The 20954-nt window shown below is 39.1% G+C and overlaps 1 protein-coding gene and 1 long non-coding RNA gene across 2 annotated transcripts; one reads left to right on the plus strand and one right to left on the minus strand.

The window, feature by feature from the left end:
- Positions 1–4566: 4566 nt before the first annotated feature.
- Positions 4567–11488, plus strand: LOC126601861 (uncharacterized). Its single transcript, XM_050268630.1, has 10 exons — positions 4567–4728; positions 4846–4956; positions 5122–5187; positions 5474–5635; positions 5723–5836; positions 8208–8279; positions 9351–9434; positions 9556–9656; positions 10046–10130; positions 10821–11488. The coding sequence occupies exons 1-10, from the start codon at positions 4651–4653 to the stop codon at positions 11205–11207; spliced, it is 1260 nt and encodes a 419-aa protein (XP_050124587.1). The 5' UTR covers positions 4567–4650; the 3' UTR covers positions 11208–11488.
- Positions 11489–17657: 6169 nt separating this feature from the next.
- On the minus strand, positions 17658–18577 carry LOC126601864 (uncharacterized). The gene is made up of 2 exons (XR_007615840.1): positions 18445–18577; positions 17658–18346 (listed from the first exon to the last, which is right to left on the minus strand). It is a non-coding gene; the product is annotated as an uncharacterized LOC126601864 (long non-coding RNA).
- Between the last annotated feature and the right edge of the window lie 2377 nt (positions 18578–20954).

Here is a 20954-nt window from a genome sequence, read left to right on the forward strand (position 1 = left end):
TGTGTTGGAATGTATGATGTTTATGTATGAATGTGTTGGAATGTATAATGTTTATGTTGATTGATATGAATGATGCTTATGAATGTTTTGCTATGCATAAAGGGATCCATGTTTTTGATATGTGAACCATGTTGGTTGCAACACTTAGTATCACATACTTTGTGTCAAAGTACGCATGTTGAAGCTCTGAGTTGGAGTATAAGGGTAGGTCAGCGCAGACCAAGTGTTCCAGTGCTAGGAACGCAAAAGACTCAGAAGAAGTTGTCTGAATTCCCTCTTCTTTAAATATTTGCGGAATGGCTTGTGTGACAAAATATCTCAAGCAGTTGAGAGTCAAAACATTTGTAATGTGTATGCCTTCTTATAATAGCATTTCCTTCAGTACTTAGTCCTCCACTTTGAAAGAGTGAGGCTTGGCCCCATAGTCATAATAGTCGACGGTACGTTCACCCCTAGTTGTCTTGATACGAACTTTTATCTCTCTTGTTGTAATGGGCTTGCTGAGAGTAAAATTATTTTCTCTTACCAAGAGATAGATAAGTTTGGTGACTTAGCGAGTAGCTAAATGAGGCAGGAGATGATGTAATGGGTGTCTGAATGGCCAATATCTCCTCACTTGGTAGAACTTGACTTCCACTTCCCACTTGTTGATAGAGGTTAACCATATAGGGGTTCCCTTGGTATGTCCTTACTTCGACGGAGGCATGGTTGTAAGCCTGTGTTATCACCTTAGAGTAAATCTTCCAAATGTTGGCATTGATCATGTACTTGAAGAAACAATCACGTAGGCCTGTCGTGAAGGCCTTGAGGGTGGTCTTGTCATCTGCCTCAGTGCAACGAGAATACTCATGGCTGAAGCGACCGGCATACTCTCGTAATGACTCGTCCGGCTTCTGGGGAATAATGTACAAGTCATATGCAGAATGCAAGCGATCAGTTTGGAAGATGTGTTGAGAGACAAACAGTTTCCTCAGTTCCTCAAATGAGTCTACTGTCTCAGGTGGAAGACTGCAATACTAGTTTAGAGCTCCGCCAGAGAGGGTGGAGGGGAAGAGAAGACATTGCTCTTCGTCGGTGTGCATCCGATATGCCATGGTGGACTCGAAGAGGTTAAGGTGTTCAATTGGGTCTCCCTTCCAATATAGAGTTGTAAACCAAACTTTTGTTTTGTTTTCGCTTGAAGGGGATGTCGAGAATCCTTTTTGTGAGAGGGTCCGGCCTGGGTTGGTTCCAGTCAGGTATCTCGGCCTGACGTTCGGCCTTCAACTTGTTTACTTCCTCAAGGAGCTGTAGGACAAGTGGGTCCTGAGTAGAGTCATGTACTACTATAATTTTCTTTCGTAAGTCTTCATCGCCTCTTAGAAGTAGGAAAGTTTGAGCAAGAGCGTGTGGTTTTTTCTTGGACTCGTCGTACTAACTTCTAGGGCAAGTCTGTCGAAATACCTCAGAGTCCCATGTACCATCATGTTCCTCTGAGACCTGTTGTTATTTCCCTAGATTGGCAGCTGACCTGGTTCGTGGGAGGGGATCGAGTCTTTCAGAAACCCTTGGGTCATTGATCTTTGAGCATATGTGGAAGGGATTCTCTCGACGTTGCTTTAGGAAGTCTCGACAGTCACGATAAACGGCTTTTGATCCTTCCAACCTTTCTACAAGGAGGTGTCTTCTTCCACTTATTTTGCATCGGGTCGAAGCATCTGGGTTGAGAGAAGTCTCATGTTGATCAATGTTTTGATGATTAGCTCGCTCATCATCAGGGATACCCATGTCGAAGGAAGGTGACCCTCCGTGTTGGGGGCACCCAGATGATGGTTGATGTCCACAGAGGCAACGAGCTGGCGTGTTTGAGTACGCCTAGTTTCGTGGAGCGTCTCAAAGAGCTTCTCATATTGCTCCTAGAGGACCTCATTCTTCATTGCTATCTTGTTGTTCTGAGCTTTTAGCTCATCGACTTTAGCTTGAAGAACAACATTTTTTCCTTCCTTCTTTCGTTGCTTCGCACTAGGTGCAAGATGGGTGTCATTCTGTGTGTTATGGTCATGGTCTAAAATATCCATAATATCCCGATATTTCTATCGAAATTTCCATGTTTTTTTACTACCGATATTTTTTTGGACTACCGATATTTCTGATATTATCGATATTTTAGACCTTGCTAAGTCACTCATGTATCTTACCATGCAATGTATAAAGTGTAAAATATTGCACTAATTCATTATATAAAAATGATTATGGTGTGTTTAAACTTCTTTCATTAATTACTACATATTTTCTACACTCACAATGTTTGCCAACTCGCTATATAATCAACTTAAATAAGTTATATCTATCATGCAATGCATTTCCTTCCAATTTTTTGTGATAAACTAATAGATAATTGACTAAATAAACATCCTGCAAAGTTTCAATAAAAATTTTCAAGTTTTTCTTACAATTTTCGTGGTTTTTATTCAATTTTTATCGATATCGATAATATCCCGATATTTCCATCAAAATTTCCGTGTTTTTGGACTACCGATATTTCTGATATCATCGATATTTTATACCTTGGTTGTGCTTCCTTCGCTCCCCATGTTGGAGATGGATGCCTGGTCAAAAGAGAGTGTACGAATGGTGGAAACCAGCTGGGCAAAGCTGAAGAAAGTGGGAATAAGTGTCGTTCCCACAGACGGCGCCAAATATTGATGCACAAAATCAGTGAGGACTTTGGTACAACAGAAAGTGTTAAGTTTGTGACCTTCGCTAGATTGCTCCGGTCACTGGTGTGAATAAGTATGTAAATGGATAGAGACAGGTAAGCAAACACAAGATGTACGTGGTTCACCCAGATTGGCTACGTCTACGGAGTAGAGAAGTTCTCATTAATTGTGAAGGGTTTACACAAGTACATAGGTTCAAGCTCTCCTTTAGTGAGTACTAGTGAATGATTTAGTACAAATGACATTCGGAAATATTGTGAGAGAATAATCTCTATTTATAGAAGAGAGTTTCTAGTTTCATTATGACATTGACACGTATCGTGTTGTGATTAGTTTCTGATGTTGACACGTGTCGCGCTATGATTGGCTTCTGATGTCGACACTTGTCGCATTGTGATTGGCCTCCTGGTTTGAGGGAAACTCTTCTGGGTCCTTGACAGTATAACGTTGACCGGTGCTCAGTAGTTTCGGGATTGATCAAATATGGTACAAACACATAATAAAGTACAACATATAGGGAAGTATATATAAGTAATCACTCTCTAGACCAAAAAGTTTAACTGATTCGAACAAATTTTATTTCATTTCCAATTCAAACCAAAAGAAAATTCAGAGAGAAGAAATCACAAATCTTCCTAAACCCTAACCCCCACTTTTCAAAAGCTTTATCTGGGTACAACTTTTTTCTAATTGTTTATTTGCTTTTATTTTAATTTTACAATTTATTGTTATAATTGGAAGCAATTATGTTGTGGGTTTGTAAACAGTAGTATTCTAAAAAGCGCTAAATGGCTAGTCATCAACCTAATTAGTCTCTAGGCGTTTGGAAAATAAGAAAAGACGGTCGCCCAGCCTGACTAGACGGTCTAGGCAAGCTCGGTGGTTTTGTGATTTTTTTGCTTTATTTATTTTTATTTAAGAATATAGCTTAGATAGCAACTCTTGCTTAGACATAAATAGATAACTTTTTTTTAAAAAAAAAAAATTTCAATAATTACAAGAGACTTGTTAGATACTTTGGAGGAACACTTATTATATGTTTTATCCCATGTTCTGAATATATTCTAGTACTTTATAATTTAAGGGTAATACTAGGAAGACTAAATTTGCAAACTAAATTATGTGTGACTAATAGAAATGAGCACGTTTATCAGCGCTTAAGTAATAATCTAATCATCAACTTCCATATCATTTAGTTTTCAAAAAAATTTCTACAAATTTAGTCTCACTAGCATTATCCTAATTTATATATCATTCTACTTTGTCATTTATGCATCCCAAGACAATTATGTATTTCTTTTAAGTATAAGTAAACACTTATTTATAAGTTATAAAATGAATTTAATTAAAAATAAATTAAAAAGACGCCTAGAGACATGGCACTAAGCTCTTGCCTACCGCCTGACTAGTGTGTAGCGAACACAAAAGTGTGTCTTTTCAATTTTCACTAAAGATGTAGTTTTATTGTTTACCAAAAAAATATATAGTTTTGTCATTTAGTACTACGATCTAGTGATATTCCTCTTCACTCGTAAATGAGAGATCCTAGGTTCGATTATCGGTAGAAGCAAGTTTAAACCATATTGTTGCTAGCCTATTATGATGCTAAGCCTACCCCCTCCCCTTAGCCTAGATTATATTGTTTGTTATAAAAAATAAAAAAAAATAAAAAAGATGTAGTTTTATAGTTTGGATGTTCTTAAAGAATCTTACTATAAAAAAAAATTAAAACGACAAAAGTAATAAGATGCCAAATGCTAGTTACCAAAAGATAGGGGCCAAAAATACAAATATAAAATTTAGAGGGTGCAAATTGTAATTAACCCATAAATTTATAGCGGGTAGGTGCAGTGCAGGACATGTTTTCAGTAGAGTGCCAAAGAATTTGGGGAAAGCAAAACGAGACTCGCGTCGAGGGCTTTGGTGAATTCTTCCTCTTCTTCTTCGACTCATGGGAACCGCCACAGTTGAGAAAACTCAGGAGGAGCTCCGTAAGGAGATCGATGAACTCCAACGCCAACAGCGCGAGGTCTGCTTCTCTATCTCTCTCTTCCTCTTCCTCTCTCTCTCTCTCTCTCTCTCTCTCTCTCTCTCTCTCTCTATATATATATATATAATTACTCTGTGCTTGTTTCTTAATCTTCAGATTACAGAACGGCTTCGAGACCCTAGGGGACTCCGGAAGGGAGGCTTGGTGGCAGCTGGTCCTCGCAATTTTGCCGGCAATGGTGCTCGACCGCGTGGATTTGCACGACCGGTGATTTACCCACTTGCTTGTTTCAGTTTCATCTTTTGTTTCCAATGAACTAATTGCAATTTTGGGTATTTTTGCTTTTGTGCTAATAAAATTAGGTCTCTTTAAAGTTTACAATCATTATTTCAATTTTAATTTAGAGTTCTAATTGGGCATTGTAATTTTCAGGCAGATAGAGCTGATGCAGAGGATCAACGTCCAGCAAAACGCCGGCTTTCGTCAGCGGTTGTCAAGGTAAGTGCCCTTGCGTTTCGCATAAACTAACACTATTATTTTAATCTTGTCTTCTGGCTGTTGTGATTTATATTAACTTGCGCTAATTGTAATGGGTCTTAATCTTAACCTCCGTTTGAAGTCTGAGAAATTAGAAAGGAAGAGAAAGTAATGATTGTATGAAATAGATAGAATTTCACCTCAGATTATTAGGGGGGGCTTACGTTTTGGTAATATTGAAGGCAGCCTTGTTTCCTTTGTCTTCTTAACATAATTCAAAAATCGTATTTCTTGATTTTGGAAAAAGGTGGAGGATGGAGAAATCACTGAAACTGCTGAAGATGCCAAGGATGTGAAGACGAATGATTCAGCTGTTGAAGGTACGGATGATCAGAGTGATAGGAAGTTGGCGAATTCCCAACAAAGTGGCTGGTCAAGGAGGGAAGGAAATCATGGAGCAGCAAAGAAGGTAACTTTAAGTCTTTTTCGTCTTTCCGAGGAGTGTTGCTCTGGAACCATAAATCTTTATTGACTGTGATTGGTGTTTTGTGGTTAGGATTTTGAAATTCCAACAGCAGATCATGTTCCGAGAGTATTGCCAAAAGAACAAGACCCCAGCTTGGTTAATAGGAACAAAAGAATGCTAGGACAACTTTTGGGGACTCTAGAGGTACGTGCAGATTAGTTTATTGGTTTTCATCAGCAAGCAACCAGTAGTTGAACTGATTTGTTTACTTACAACTACAACACAAATATTTAATATGGATTAATGGTCAGAACATTTTCATTTAGTTATTTTCATGTCTATGATGATCATCATTCTAACTCCATGGAACACTGGAAATGGAGTCAATATGATGGTTCAAGTAAAGATGGGGGAAACAGAAATGTGCGGAGGAGACTCCACCCCTTTCCAAAATTCCTCGCACCCATTGCATAATGACAAATAGAAGGGAACCCCAAGGGTTAGTGATTTGTCCAGTGATAGGATGAGCCGATATTAGCACCTCAAGAAGTGTAGGTCTCATGTTCAATTCCCCATGGATGCAATGATGTGTATGTGGAGATGTCTCCCATTTTTTTCCCCTGACTGTTAGAATTGGAGGGTACAACTGCCTTCGTGGATTTGTCAGCTATAAGACTTGGATACCAAAAGTTTTACTCTTCTTTTAACTGTGTCCACTGCTCCACCCTTCCAAAATCTACCTTGCTCCTAAGAGTGACTCCACATCTAATCAAATGCTCCTTTATGCCGTCTCACATTCCCACGAATAATCCCACACTATATTCTCCACGAATAATCCCACACTATATTCTCCACGAATAATCCCACACTATATTCTCCAGTCTATTTGCTTGGGATTCCAAAAAGTGAAAATAGTAGGCTGTAACAGTGCCTAATACTGAATGAGTCAAATCGATGCCCCTTGTAGGCAAGAACATTTTTCCAACTTTCCTCTCTTCTCCACTTTCTTCACTAACAGGTCCTTACAATCAACCACACATGGAGTACCCTATAGATACCAAAATAATGCATAGGCTAGCTACCCAAACTGGACACAAGCTCCTCGAGTTTGCTTTCTTGTGAGTTGATTCCTGCCCTACGTGGCTATGCGTCCTTTTCTCAATCGACTAAATGGCTTTATGATTCAACTACCAATGTGAATAAGAAAAGTGCAAGTGGATTGCCTTGTAGAAATACACTTGATTTGCCAAGCTTATAACATGGCTTCCATTTTATCATTGTAAAAAATATATATATATACTTGTAAACATCAAGGTTATCAGAAAAAATTTATTTTAACTTATTCACTTCTGAAATTAGGTTACAATAACAGATAACCTTGCCAAATCTCCTCTTTTGAGTGGCCACCATTTTTATGTTTGTTTCCAATTTGAAGTTAAGCTACTAGCAGCACTACTTGCTAGTATTTATTCAACCCATACTCTGATATAGGAATACATAACTTGTGAACAAATTTTTAGGAGTGTAGACTTTTCCATGGCTCTGTAGTCTAGAGAATATTATTTTAAGCGCGTAAGGGTTATATAAGGCTTCACAATATGCATAGGGATGTTTCTTAACACTTCACATGTACCAAATAGTGAAGATGAAGTCTCTAGTTGGCCTTGTTAGGGCCTGCTTGAGATATGAGGAAAGCATATGGTGGAAAGGAGGGATGACGAAGGGTGATGGGAGAGTAGGGAAGAAATGAAGAATGAATGAAAACAAAATCTTAAAAGTGAAAACAACTTTAAAAAGTGTTTGGTTTTTAGTTTTCATTTTGTGTGCCCCATGTATTCTCCCTCTATCACTAACACAAAAGTGAAAACAAAATACTAGAAACAAAATGGGTATCAAAAGGGCCCTTAAGTTTCCAACTTTCCATGACCTGCCTATATATTATTAGTACTACAGGAGAAGCCACAGCTTGATCTTCTTAGGCATCCATTGTAATCACATGGGCATCCAATGGAATAATGGACATCAATTTTGCATTTTAGACATTCCTTAACACTTACAATATGAATTAAGCACCATATAGTGAACAGATAGCCAACCCCACTGAGTGGGAAAAGGCTTTGTTGTTGTTGTTGTTGTTGTATAGTGAACAGAGGGAGCCACCATGTGGTCTGCTTGAGGTGTAAAACTATCATTTTTCATAGACTAATTTTTTTCCCTTAACCTGTTTTCAAATGACCATTATAATATATATATGTGTGTGTGTGTGTGTGTATTGTAATTCCATATGAAAGCTAAAGCTTTGTGGGGCAGTTTGGTGTTGGCAGTTTTTTGGAACATTATAGAAAATTTTTTAGGATTAGAAGGGAGTGGGAGTAGATGAACTATGGGCATGAGTTTCAAATGAGTTTAGGGATAAAGTAGCCCTACTTGAGAGGTTTTAGCTAGGGTATTTTAGATGGTGGACTTCTTATCCACTTGTTTCTAAATCTTTTTGCTGTTTTAATAAAAGCTCTATGGTTTCTTGTCCAAAAAAAAAAATGCTTATTAATTCTCCGTGGTTGTCAAACTGTTGCAGAAATTCAGGAAAGAAGACTTGCAACTTTCAGCGACAGAGGGATTCATGCGGAGATCAAATTCTTTACAGAGAGTGAGTATATGAATGATTTCTATGGTAATTAATCTATTTGAGTGTATACCATGATTTTATATGCTTCGAATTGAGTATATATCCATGATGCAAAATAATATTCTAGATGAATGTTGGCATGCTAAAAATTTTAGGATGACGATCTATTCATCCACCAGTACCTGGCATTCACTTAAACACTTACAAGCTAATCATCCTCCCTTTACACAAGGCCTTCCTCCTACTGGAGAGGAAGGTACTTAACTTCGGCAATAGGAGCTTGGCAGGAATTATGAAAAAGAACTAAAGATGTGCATTTTTGTTCTTCTGCTCTGGGTTGCTCTTGTTTTGAAAAATATTGTGCTCTGTGAAAGTTTAAATGTGTGCGCTATGAAAGTTTAAATGTGTACAATTGGAGCATCAATTTATGAAGACCATATCTAGCTTGATTCTTGTCTCCTGGATTTTTGGGTAGTTACCACATAGATAAAATTGCATGAATATAGTTAATGAAAGTTACTAGTAAATTTGGGAAATTCTATATGAAACTGATATTGCGAAATACTGAAATTGTTTGTACTCTGTGGCCATGGAGGGGTTGTAGTCTTGTAGAGTTACCATATTTTCTTTTGTTTTGTACTTTTTCTTAATACTACTTTGTTTCTATGACATATAATGAATAAAAATAAAATCAGTGGTCACCATTGTGGTACTTAGGCATTTTTTTCCTTGTTCTTTTGGATCTCACAAGGTCATTTTCTTTTTTTCCTTATTGGAGTTTCGTAACTGTTATTAAATTGTACAGGGCACAATGATGTTCTGATATCTTTGGAACTTAACAAAAAAGTTTCTGTATGTCTTTTTTATCTCAATCTGTTGTAAATAAAGGCGAATTTAAAGGAATGTTTGTATGGAGTTTAGCTGTTTAGGATAGATGTTGTCCATTTGCATATGTGCTTGCATACCTAGATGCTCGTTAATGCTCATTTCAAGCATTTTTTGCATGACTTTTTGTTCTTTTCTTTCATTTATAAAAAAAAAATTGAGTTTAATGATGAAACTTGTAAATAATACATGTCATATTATATATAGGCTGAGCAAAGAGCACGAGAAGAAAGTGAAAGACTGAGGCAACAAGAGCGTGAACAAATTGCGGAAAAGCGGAGGAGAGATCTGGTTCGTTGTTAAGTTCCTGATAAGAATACTTTGACCTCTATTAGTGTAGCCTGGAAATAACTTTTGTTTGAGGAACACAGTGATCCTTATTGGCTAATCCCTGCACTTATTTTTTTTGTAGACTCTTCGGGCACGTGTTAATGCCAAGACGGAAGAAAAGAAATTGGAACTTCTTTTTCTTCAGTGGAGTGAGCATAATAAAAGACTTGGGAATTTTATAAGGTATAAGGTTTCTAACTATCAATTTACTTAAACGGTGTTATCCTTGATTTCAAATTATTTTGCTTACCATCTTCGATACTTGAGAGCTCTCATGTTCTTGTCACAAAAAAAAAAAAAAAAAAAAAAAACAAACAAGGTTCTAAGAAGTGATTCTCTGGTGTTTTTTCTTTTGCAGGTTATTTTTAATTTTGGTCCAAAAAAAAGTGTCCATATTCACCTTTTAATGGGGCAAAGATAAGATTCTATTCATGCGAATAGTAGTGTTGAAGCAACCTGATGACTGGATGTTTCCTGCATTATTGTGGGGTTTTAGGTAGAATTAATTAGTGCTTTCTTCTATATTAATTTCTCACCCATGTTTGATTGGTTGGGAATTTGTTCTATTTCAGGACTAAAACAGAGCCTCCAATATATTATCTCCCCAAGAAATCATTAGAAGAGGATGCTGCGCTAACTGAGCAGCAAAAAGAAAAGGTGAGTTCCTTGTGACTTGTCAGGTTCTTTTTGAATATATGGAGAAACTGGCTTATGGTTTCAATCAAAGATTTTTTTTTTTAACTTCTCATAAAAAATGAAGCTTTGTGAAGCTGCCAATTAAGTAAACCAGAAATTTGATTAGGCACTAAATTTAAATATCCGCATATAAGTGTAAGAATTCAGTAGCAAGGATAACGAGATTACAGTTTTGGGGGTGGCCCTCTTGCGATACATCAGGACCGGTTATATATTACATCTTCATTTTAGAATCATCAGTGCTAAGCAAGCATCGGCCATTTGATTATGATCGTAATTGTGTCATTATTTATTGGAAAAATTGTGTTGGTCTATCTGTTTGAACCAGTCGAGGAACTCAATGAGTTCTGATTTTGCTCATTCTCTGTATGAAATTTTTTGAACGTGGATATGAAAAATGAATTATTCAGATCATCGGACCACATTTCAGGGTCGGCCATCATGTATTCACAATATGACTACCTCTAATGGAAGAGTAAATTTCTAGTGCCAAAGAATTTGTGTAGCTATTCTGCCCGTTTATGAGTTAGGATCATTCATATTTGCCTGAAGGTCCAATGATATAACATTACAAATATTTAGCCTGAGAACATTACTTCGTATATTTATATATCTAATTTGTTTGATTCTTCCCGTACAAAACTGTGTCAGGAGTTTCTAGCATGGAAAGCTGCACGAAGGGAAGAACTGACCGAATATCAGAAGCAGATTGGGGAGCAGTATACTGCCAATGTTGAAAAGGAGTTAGAGAGGTGGCAAAATGCAAGGACACCAAGGAAAGCGAACAACGATGTCATGAACTTACAGGAAACAATGGACAAAGAATTAGACACGCACAGGCTTGAGCATGGTCCCAAGAAAAGAACGATCCCTGATGGAAGCAACGACGAAGATGAGGATGATGTGGAAGATATTAATGTAGCAGAGGACGACATGATTGATGATGTGCTCGACGTTGATGATAACAGTCGAAGGGGTGATGAAATAGCTAAACCGGACGCAGGTAATACTAGTCCAAACGCAGATACAGTTGAGTAGTGGTGAGATTAAAGCCACCGGTCACACCTGTTCTTTAACCCGAGTCTCCTAGGAATACTTTGTTTCTACAGTTGATTTACTTAGCCTTCTGTCGGACAGTTTTCTTGGTGTCTATATATGTTTTGTGTTTTTCGAGTGAACTTATTTTTCATCCTTTTCGCTTCGTATCTGTAGTTTATATATTGCTTTTTTTGCTACAATGACATTTACAATACGAGGTAAATGATTTGTGTAATTTACGCAAACAGTCTTGTCACAATAATGCGGTATCAATTCCATCACTTACTGTAGTCAAACTCTTACAAGCCAAGAGGATTATCGCTAAACCGTAAGCCAGTAACAATTGTTGTTGCTAGCTTTTGTAAGCTATAACTTTGTTAAAACTCGGCTCATATAGACTATTGGATTTGGGTGTTTAATATTGCAACATTTTTCTCTTGCATTTCTTTCTTTCACCTCTCAGGAAGGGGTAAATGCAAAGCTTAACCTTTGGAGAGAAGTGTTGGAATCTAAAGGTCTTCGCCTAAGCCGATCAAAGACAGAATATATGGAGTGCAAGTTCAGTGCAAATGGAGGCCAAAACGAGTTAGGGGTGAGGATCGGAGATCAAGAAATACCAAAGAGCGACCGTTTTCGTTACCTAGGATCTATCTTGCAAAAGAACGGAGAATTAGATGGAGATCTCAACCATAGAATACAAGCTGGATGGATGAAGTGGAAGAGTGCATCCGGCGTGTTATGTGACCGCCGTATGCCACTAAAGCTCAAGGGAAAATTTTATAGGACGGCAATAAGGCCGGCGATGCTGTATGGCACAGAATGTTGGGCGGTGAAACATCAACACGTACACAAAATGGGTGTAGCGGAGATGAGGATGCTTCGTTGGATGTGTGGGCACACGAGAAAGGATAAGATTAGGAATGAGGATATCCGGGATAAAGTAGGAGTAGCCGAAATTGAAGGAAAGATGAGAGAAAATCGGTTACGGTGGTTTGGACATGTGCAAAGAAGGCCTACTGACGCTCCGATTAGAAGATGCGACTATGGGACAGAGGTTCAGGGCCGAAGGGGTAGAGGAAGACCTAGGAAAACTTTGGAAGAGACTCTAAGAAAAGACTTAGAGTACTTGGATCTAACGAAGGACATGACACAGGATCGAGCACAATGGCGTTCTAAGATTCATATAGCCGATCCCACTCAGTGACTTGGATTTTCCAAGTCTCCAACCGAGAAGTTTTCCTCACTCGGAAAATTAAGGGAACACTACCCCAACCTACATGCTCCACTCAGAAAGCTTCAACATACAAGCTTCAACAAAAAAAAATTCAAAGAACTTAGCGAAGAAGGCTTTGGTGTATTTAACACAATACGTTGAAATGAAGGAAAGCTTATTTATTGATATCCCCGATAAGCTACAAATATGTACATATACATGAGTCAAAATAAACACACAAGAGGGAGCCTTCACAAAGGTTGCTTAGGAGAAGTCTCAGCAGTCGGTAGAGCCCCAGAAAGAGAAGGCACCGGAGGGGGATCATTTGGAGCCTCAGTACTGGACAGAACCCTAGAAGGAGGAGGCATCAAAGGTTGATCATTTGGAGCTTCATTACGCGGTATAGCTCCAGAAGACGAAGGCAATAAATGCATTTGGAACAAACCCACAAATCTCTGATGATCAAGTAAAACCTGACCATCAGTTTCCTTCATCTGGTCAAGCTTCCTCTTCATGTTTGTAGCATAGTCATGTGCGAGCCGGTGCAACTGTTTATTCTCATGCTTGAGCCCTCTAATCTCCTGTTTGAGACTCATCACTTCAGCCGCCAATGATTCAACTTGGCGGGTTCGAGCAAATAGGCGTTGGGCCATATTAGACACAGAACCTGCACACTGAACACTGAGAGCCAGCGAATCCTTAACAGCTAACTCATCAGACCGTTTGGAAAGTAGTCTGTTATCTTTGGGAGTGAGAAGGTTCCTGGCCACCACCGCAGCGGTCATATCATTCTTCATCACGGAATCCCCAACGGTAAGAGGACCAGTAGGGGAGACGAAGGATGGGCGCCATATGTTGTCTGGAGAAGGCGGGGCTGCCTCTTCAACAAGGTTCAAGTCAAAACGACGGTCGGAGGGGCCAGACATTTTCAAAGGTGTTGAAGAGAGAAGAGGTCGGACAAATCAAAATCTTAGAAGTGCAAGAATGAAGCTTCTACTGGTGGAGATTCAAGTGTGCTTTGGAACTTAATGCCAGCCCTTATAAAAATCTGCACTCGACGGAGCTTCAGAAATCGAAGAGGCGTCTGCTCAGAAATCGAAGAGGCGTTTGCTTTCTCAAAAGCTGGGCTGCTTAGAGATCACGAGGGTTGATCTCAGAAATCGAAGAGGCGTTTGCTTTCTCAAAAGTTGGGCTGCTCAAAGACCACGAAGGTTGATCTCAGAAATCGAAGAGGCGCTCGCTTTCTCAAAAGCTGGGCTCCCCAGAGACCACGAGGGCCGATCTCAGAAATCGAAGAGGCACCTACTTTTCCAGCCTTGTCAGCACCTGTCACACGCACACTCAGCTTTGCGGAAATTATGGGCATTCTGTCGAAGACTTCTGGGGAAGTAGAAAACACATGAATCTTACTGTTCAATCACCCACTTCCCACACGCAACAATAGCTCATGGGTACCACAGAAAACTTTGCCAAAGTTCTCTGCCAAAGTTGAGCACGTGAAGCTTGCAGCTCCCATTACATCGCTCTGACCAAGAAGGGTAAAAGAATAGCAAAGAAACAGCACTAACAAAGTTTAGACCCATAAATTTTGAAGGTCTAGCTACCATATTATTACCCACAAGGGTAAAGGAACAGTACCACTGCTGGATAATTGGAAAGTCCCTGTGTGTCAACCTCTGTGCTTCGTGGCAAGGTAGACTAGCAAACATGCCCAACCTTTACTCATATTCGAGAAAACACTCCCAATAAGATTGCTTGCTCCAAAATCGAAGAGGCACCGTCCTCTGAATCTCGAGAGCCAGACTCCCAACATGACTACTTTCTTAAAAATCGAAGAGAGGGTAAAGGAACAGTACCATTGCTGGATAATTGGAAAGTCCCTGTGTGTCAACCTCTGTGCTTCGTGGCAAGGTAGACTAGCAAACATGCCCAACCTTTACTCACATTCGAGAAAACACTCCCAACAAGATTGCTTGCTCCAAAATCGAAGAGGCACCGCCCTCCGAATCTCGAGAGCCAGACTCCCAACATGATTACTTTCTCAAAAATCGAAGAGACACTGCTCCCCGAATCTTCGAGAGCCAGACCCCCAGCATGATTGCTTTCTCAAAAATCGATGAGGCATCGTTCTCCGAATCAATCGAAGAGGCGCGCTTTCTCAAAAGCTGGGCTGCTCAGAGACCACGAGGGCCGATCTCAGAAATCGAAGAGGCACCTACTTTTCTAGCCTTGTCAGCACCTGTCACACGCACACTCAGCTTTGCAGAAATTATGGGCATTCTGTCGAAGACTTCTGGTGAAGTAGAAAGCACATGAATCTTACTGTTCAATCACCCACTTCCCACACGCAACAATAGCTCATGGGTACCACAGATAACTTTGCCAAAGTTCTCTGCCAAAGTTGAGCACGTGAAGCTTGCAGCTCCCACTACATCGCTCTGACCAAGAAAGGTGAAAGAATAGCAAAGAAACAGCACTAACAAAGTTTAGACACATAAATTTTGAAGGTCTAGCTACCATATTATTACCCACAAGGGTAAAGGAACAATACCACTGCTGGATAATTGGAAAGTCCCTGTGTGTCAACCTCTGTGCTTCGTGGCAAGGTAGACTAGCAAACATGCCCAACCTTTACTCACATTTGAGAAAACACTCCCAACAAGATTGCTTGCTCCAAAATCGAAGAGGCACCGTCCTCCGAATCTCGAGAGCCAGACTCCCAACATGACTACTTTCTCAAAATCGAAGAGAGGGTAAAGGAACAGTACCATTGCTGGATAATTGGAAAGTCCCTGTGTGTCAACCTTTGTGCTTCGTGGCAAGGTAGACTAGCAAACATGCCCAACCTTTACTCACATTCGAGACAACACTCCCAACAAGATTGCTTGCTCCAAAATCGAAGAGGCACCGCCCTCCGAATCTCGAGAGCCAGACTCCCAACATGATTACTTCCTTAAAAATCGAAGAGACTGCTCTCCGAATCTCGAGAGCCAGACCCCCAGCATGATTGCTTTCTCAAAAATCGAAGAGGCATCGTTCTCCGAATCTCGAGAGCCAGATACCACAGACCACTTTTTCAAAGTGCTCTGACAGAGTTAAAACATGTGAAACTGGCAGCTCCCACTACCGTGCTATGACCAAGCAGGGTAAAGGAATAGCATTACTACTTGTTAGGGAGACTCCTATATATGTCGACCTCCATCCCCAACGGACAGGCAGACCTGCAAAAATGCTCAACCCTTCATCATATCTGAGAGGGCACTCCCAACGAAGCCTTTCGAAATATTCAGCTTTCTTTCCCCCCGATAATACCTCTGCAAACAAGCTATACTAGAGCAAGAATATCTCATATCATCAGGGTTAAAAGCAAGAGTATCCCATATCATGCTTTTTCCCTGTCTTTTCCTTTGGCCTTGTTTTTACCTGCAAGACAAGGAGAAAGAGAGCAATCAGTCAGCACTTGGAATCAAGCTTCCAGCCAGGATCTGACTGCCTGGAACCCCTTACCTGATTACTTACCTGGCATTGCTCTCGAGTACTCATCTTCAACATCTTATGTTTCCAGGGAAGATTCCGCATTTGCTTGAGGAACAGATAGGGCAAGTGCGAAGGATACAAGGAAGCATGTGGAGACAAGCGTAACAGCACACGTGCCGATACATCCATTACTCTGTCAAAAGCAAAAGTATCCCATATCAGCAGGGTGGAACGTACTCTAGATTTGATGGACTTGTTTTGACCCTCAAATTCTTCAGTCGGCCTTATACTCTGGAGGAAACCAGAAAACCCTCCAGCTCAGTTCAAGAATAAGCCTGTGGAAAGTTACTTCTTCAAAAGCAAAAGTATCTCATATCATTTCTTCTCATTTTTCTTCTCTTTATCCTTCATGCTGCTGCAAGATGGGGAGAAGGTGAACAATCAGTCGGAGCTCTGATTGCTTACCTTGTCTGTCACCTCTTTCAGCAGACCCCCTAGCTCGGCGACTTGGGGGACTCCTACTACATGGTTTGTATCGCGCTTGACCAAGCCTGAAACTACAAGTAAGCTTCAAGTGAAATTGATACATTACCTTGTGCATCTCCACCAGTTAAAGATACCACCCCTGGATGGAGGAAGAGTACTTCCAGAGAAGATGCCACATCTACCTATGAGACAGATAAGGTAAGTCAAGACGACTCCACACTCCGATACTTAGAAGTTTCGTGATTACGAGATCATTCTCCCACAATATTTCCTAATGTCATTTGTACTAAATCATTCACTTGTACTCACTAAAGGAGAGCTTGAACCTATGTACTTGTGTAAACCCTTCACAATTAATGAGAACTCTTCTATTCCGTGGACGTAGCCAATATGGGTGAACCACGCACATCTTGTGTTTGCTTTCCTATCTCTATCCATTTATATACTTATCCACACTAATGACCGGAGCAATCTAGCGAAAATCACAAAAAGCGACCGTTTTCGCTACCTAGGATCTATCTTGCAAGAGAACGGAGAATTAGATGGAGATCTCAACCATAGAATACGAGCTGGATGGATGAAGTGTAAGAATGCATCCGGCGTGTTGTGTGACCGTCGTAGGCCACTGAAGCTCAAGGGAAAATTTTATAGGACGGCAATAAGGCCAGCGATGTTGTATGGCACAGAATGTTGGACGGTGAAGCATCAACACGTACACAAAATGGGTGTAGCGGAGATGAGGATGCTTCGTGGGATGTGTGGGCACACGAGAAAGGATAAGATTGGGAATGAGGATATCCGAGGTAAAGTAGGAGTAGCCGAAATTGTAGGAAAGATGAGAGAAAATCGGCTCCGGTGATTTGGACATGTGCAAAGAAGGCCGAATGACGCTCCGGTTCGAAGATGTGACTACGGGACAGAGGTTCAGGGCCGAAGGGGTAGAGGAAGACCTAGGAAAACTTTGGAAGAGACTCTAAGAAAAGACTTAGAGTACTTGGATCTAACGGAGGACATGACACAAAACCGAGCGCAATGGCGTTCTAGGATTCATATAGCCGACCCCACTTAGTGGGAAAAGGCTTTGTTGTTGTTGTTGTTGTTGTTGTTGTATTTCTTTCTTTCACCTCTTTTTATAACACGAAAACAATTATCAATTAAAAAAACAATAGTGACTAAAACTAAAACCAAAGCTTATAAGACTTGGTTATTGTTGCTGTTGTTGTAATCTATTCTAAATTTATCTAAATTAGAGAAATGCAATTAAACACGAGATCTTGGATGCATGAGTGAATGCTTTTAACCAACTGAGCTACAAATTACTTACTCTTTCTCATATAGGATAAAGTTCACTACATTGCTACCAAACAAGTAAGATCATAACCCCATAGCCCATAGGATGGTCCTTGTACTTGACCGTCTAGCCCAATATGGATTTAACCAATTGAGCTACAAATTACTTACTCTTTATCATATAGGATAAAATTCACTACAATGCTACCATACAAATAAGAACATAACCCCATAGCCTATAGCCTGGTCCTTGTATTTGACCGTGTAGCCAAATTTGGATTTAATCGATCGAACTACAAACTACTTACTCTTTATCATATAGGATAAAGTTCACTACATTGCTACCATACAAATAAGAACATAACCCCATAGCTTGGTCCTTGTATTTGACCGTCTAGCCATATTTGGATTTAACCGACTGAGCTACAAACTACTTACTCTTTATCATATAAGATAAAGTTAACCACATTGCTACCATACAAATAAGAACATAACCCCATAGCCCATAGCCTGGTTCTCGTATTTGATCGTCTAGCCAGATTTGGATCGAGGTGGAACTCCCTTAAGCCTCATTGAGGTCCAAGAGCAATGCGAGAGCCGGTCTTACAGGATACGACTCATCGCAAATGCTCTGAGATTGGCTGGTTGTCAAGGTCAAGCCCTAACAGATAACCTGCAAAATTGGACGAGAAATGAAACTAAGGAATAGTGATCGTGAATGTTAGTTATCAATATGAAAGGTTGGATATATAGAATGTTGTGAATATATACCTCTGGTAAATCATCGATTCGATATTTTGTAACATGTTTAGCTTTACGAAAATATCATCCACCTTTTCATCTTGGTCTTCAGATGTCCCGCAGATCTTCTCCATCATTTTCAAAAGCGAAATTTTGAAAAGCTAATGAGAATTAGAAAAGGAAGTATGACTAGATTGCAATTGTGCGGAAACCAACTTTGTCTTGATTTAATTTAGAGAGTTTTAACGAAAAACGCACAGTACTGTTCACTTTAACGAAAAACCATATTTTTACATTAAAAAGTCAAACCTGGTACTATTCACTTCACCCTTTATTTTGTCCTTATTGTTAAACTCAAAGTTTTTAAGCTATTTTCATTAATTTTCCTTTTAATTTATAGGTGAAGATGGCGGTTTTAATGACCACAGTTTTGAAAAACAATGTGCCCAAATGTGGGGACAGAGTTATGTTTTGATAAATTGTATCTAGTTCGGATTTTTTCTATATTTGTTTGATATGTGATTATCATTTTCATGTGAGAAGACACGTGGTTATTATGAGCTCGTTTGGATGTGCTTCTAAAATGACTAAAAGCGTTTTTGGAACCAATCTTTAGTAAAAATGTAAGTAAATTCTAGAAAAGTACTTAAAGTTCTTCCTAGAAGAAGCACAAAACTGGTATTTCTTGCAGAAAGCACTAAAAGTGCTTTTGGAACCCAAAAACATTTTCTCTGAAAGCGCTTTCAGCCATTTTAAAAACACATCCAAACGAGCCATATTTCAACCGATCTAGATGCATGTTTTAGGCTTTGAGCTCCATTATTAGACCATCTCCAACCCTGACCTAAAACATAAAAATATTTAGCCCAGAAAATTTAGATTTTAGCCCAGAAACAACTTTTCTGCTCCAACCCTTCTGGCTTAAAATTTTAGCCCGGGATTATTAAAGAATGAACTTAGGCTAATTTTTTCTTAAATTAACTTTTAAAAAAAAATTATGTAGACTATCGTAATTTAATTTTATGAACATTTTAATCTAAAAATATTTAAATTCCGATAAATATTGAAAAATCGCTAAATCGACATATGAAACTCACCAAACGACAATTAATAAATCACATAAACCACATAAACTTAATACAATCGAAAATTCAAACGACAATTAATAAACCACATAAACTTAATACAATTGAAAATTCATAAATTACATAAACTTAATAATAATATTCACCATCTTGATTTGGTGATGGACTTGGTGGACTTGGGGCATAGCCTTAAGATGAATTATCTTCTTGAAATATACTCCTTCTGGCATCCCTTTGCAAAATTTCCCTTTGCTTACCACGTAAATACTTCTTCATCTCTGGAGTGTATTTGTTGAGGTCTTTCATCATCAAATTTATTTCGAACCTCTCTTGCTCCCTATCCCCTTCTTCCTTCATTTGCAAACGCATTCAGGCTGCTTCTTCTTGACGAGCGCTATAGGTTTCACTCAATTTTGCAATTCCGGTAGCAAATGGTCCACTCATCGGATCTTGGTACTTCCCTTTTCTCTTTGCTTCCTTTTGCTTATTTCTTCCCTAGGGCCTTGCAAAAGAAGAAGTTAGGGTCATTTGTTGGACACCTTCATTGACACTTTCGTTCGCACCTTCATTCAAATCATTTGGGGGCGGGGCTTCACTATGAAATGATCTTCCCCATTGTTGGTCCGCATCGGTTCCCTACCTCAGACAATCTTTGAGGACGTTCCAAGTATGATGCAACTTAAAAGCTTGATTTTTTAGTGTAGTTCTTGTCTTGTAAATTGTCATTGCTTTGTCACCCTATACATCAAATACGTAAAAACAATTAGTTGAAAAATAATATTATGTACATGACAAATAAAATATCAACAAAGAAACTTACAATTTCTGAGGCACCCCTGCCACTAGGCATGTCAACCATGGCTCTCTCCAAGTTTCCCTTCCACAAAGTGTACGCTTTGTTAATAATCTTCCACCGATCATAAACACCACCAGCTTCCCTTCGACCGGTGTTGGAGTTTTCATGGAACTTATCAATGATTTTACACCATAAAATCTTTCTATTTTGATTTGTGACAACGGCACCATCTTCGCTAACAGAAATCTTTGCCGAACATAAAGCAATATCTTTGTCAAAGGTCCAATTACGACCTCTAACATGCTCTTTTGCCATCTTGAAAATTTTGGAAATGAGAAGAAATGGTATAAAGAAAAATTGGAAGAATTGTACGAGAAAAGTGAGTTTTGTGTGGATGTTTGAACAAATACATAGGTATTTATAGAGTTTTTGGTTGAATTTTGAGTTAAATAAACTTTTTAAATTATTTTAGCCGTTGGATTTAAATTTGGACCGTTAGATATATATATATTTTTTACCATTAGGTTTGATTTTATTCGATCTAAGTCGTTAGATTCAATAAATATATAAATATAAAACTAAAAAAAATTTGAACCTGGACCGTTAGATTAACCAACGGCCCATTTAAATCTAGTTGTTGGATGAAGAAAAGTAGTCGT

Source organism: Malus sylvestris, chromosome 15, assembly GCF_916048215.2.
Source record: "Malus sylvestris chromosome 15, drMalSylv7.2, whole genome shotgun sequence".
In the NCBI taxonomy this organism is placed as follows: Eukaryota; Viridiplantae; Streptophyta; class Magnoliopsida; order Rosales; family Rosaceae; genus Malus; species Malus sylvestris.

Excerpts from the sequence above, each read along its gene's own strand:
- LOC126601861 (XM_050268630.1), top strand. The coding sequence starts at position 4,651 with ATGGGAACCGCCACAGTTGAGAAAACTCAGGAGGAGCTCCGTAAGGAG. Across the intron at positions 5,188-5,473 it reads TTTCGTCAGCGGTTGTCAAG|GTGGAGGATGGAGAAATCAC; the intron begins GTAAGTGCCCTT and ends TTTTGGAAAAAG. Across the intron at positions 5,636-5,722 it reads ATCATGGAGCAGCAAAGAAG|GATTTTGAAATTCCAACAGC; the intron begins GTAACTTTAAGT and ends TTTTGTGGTTAG.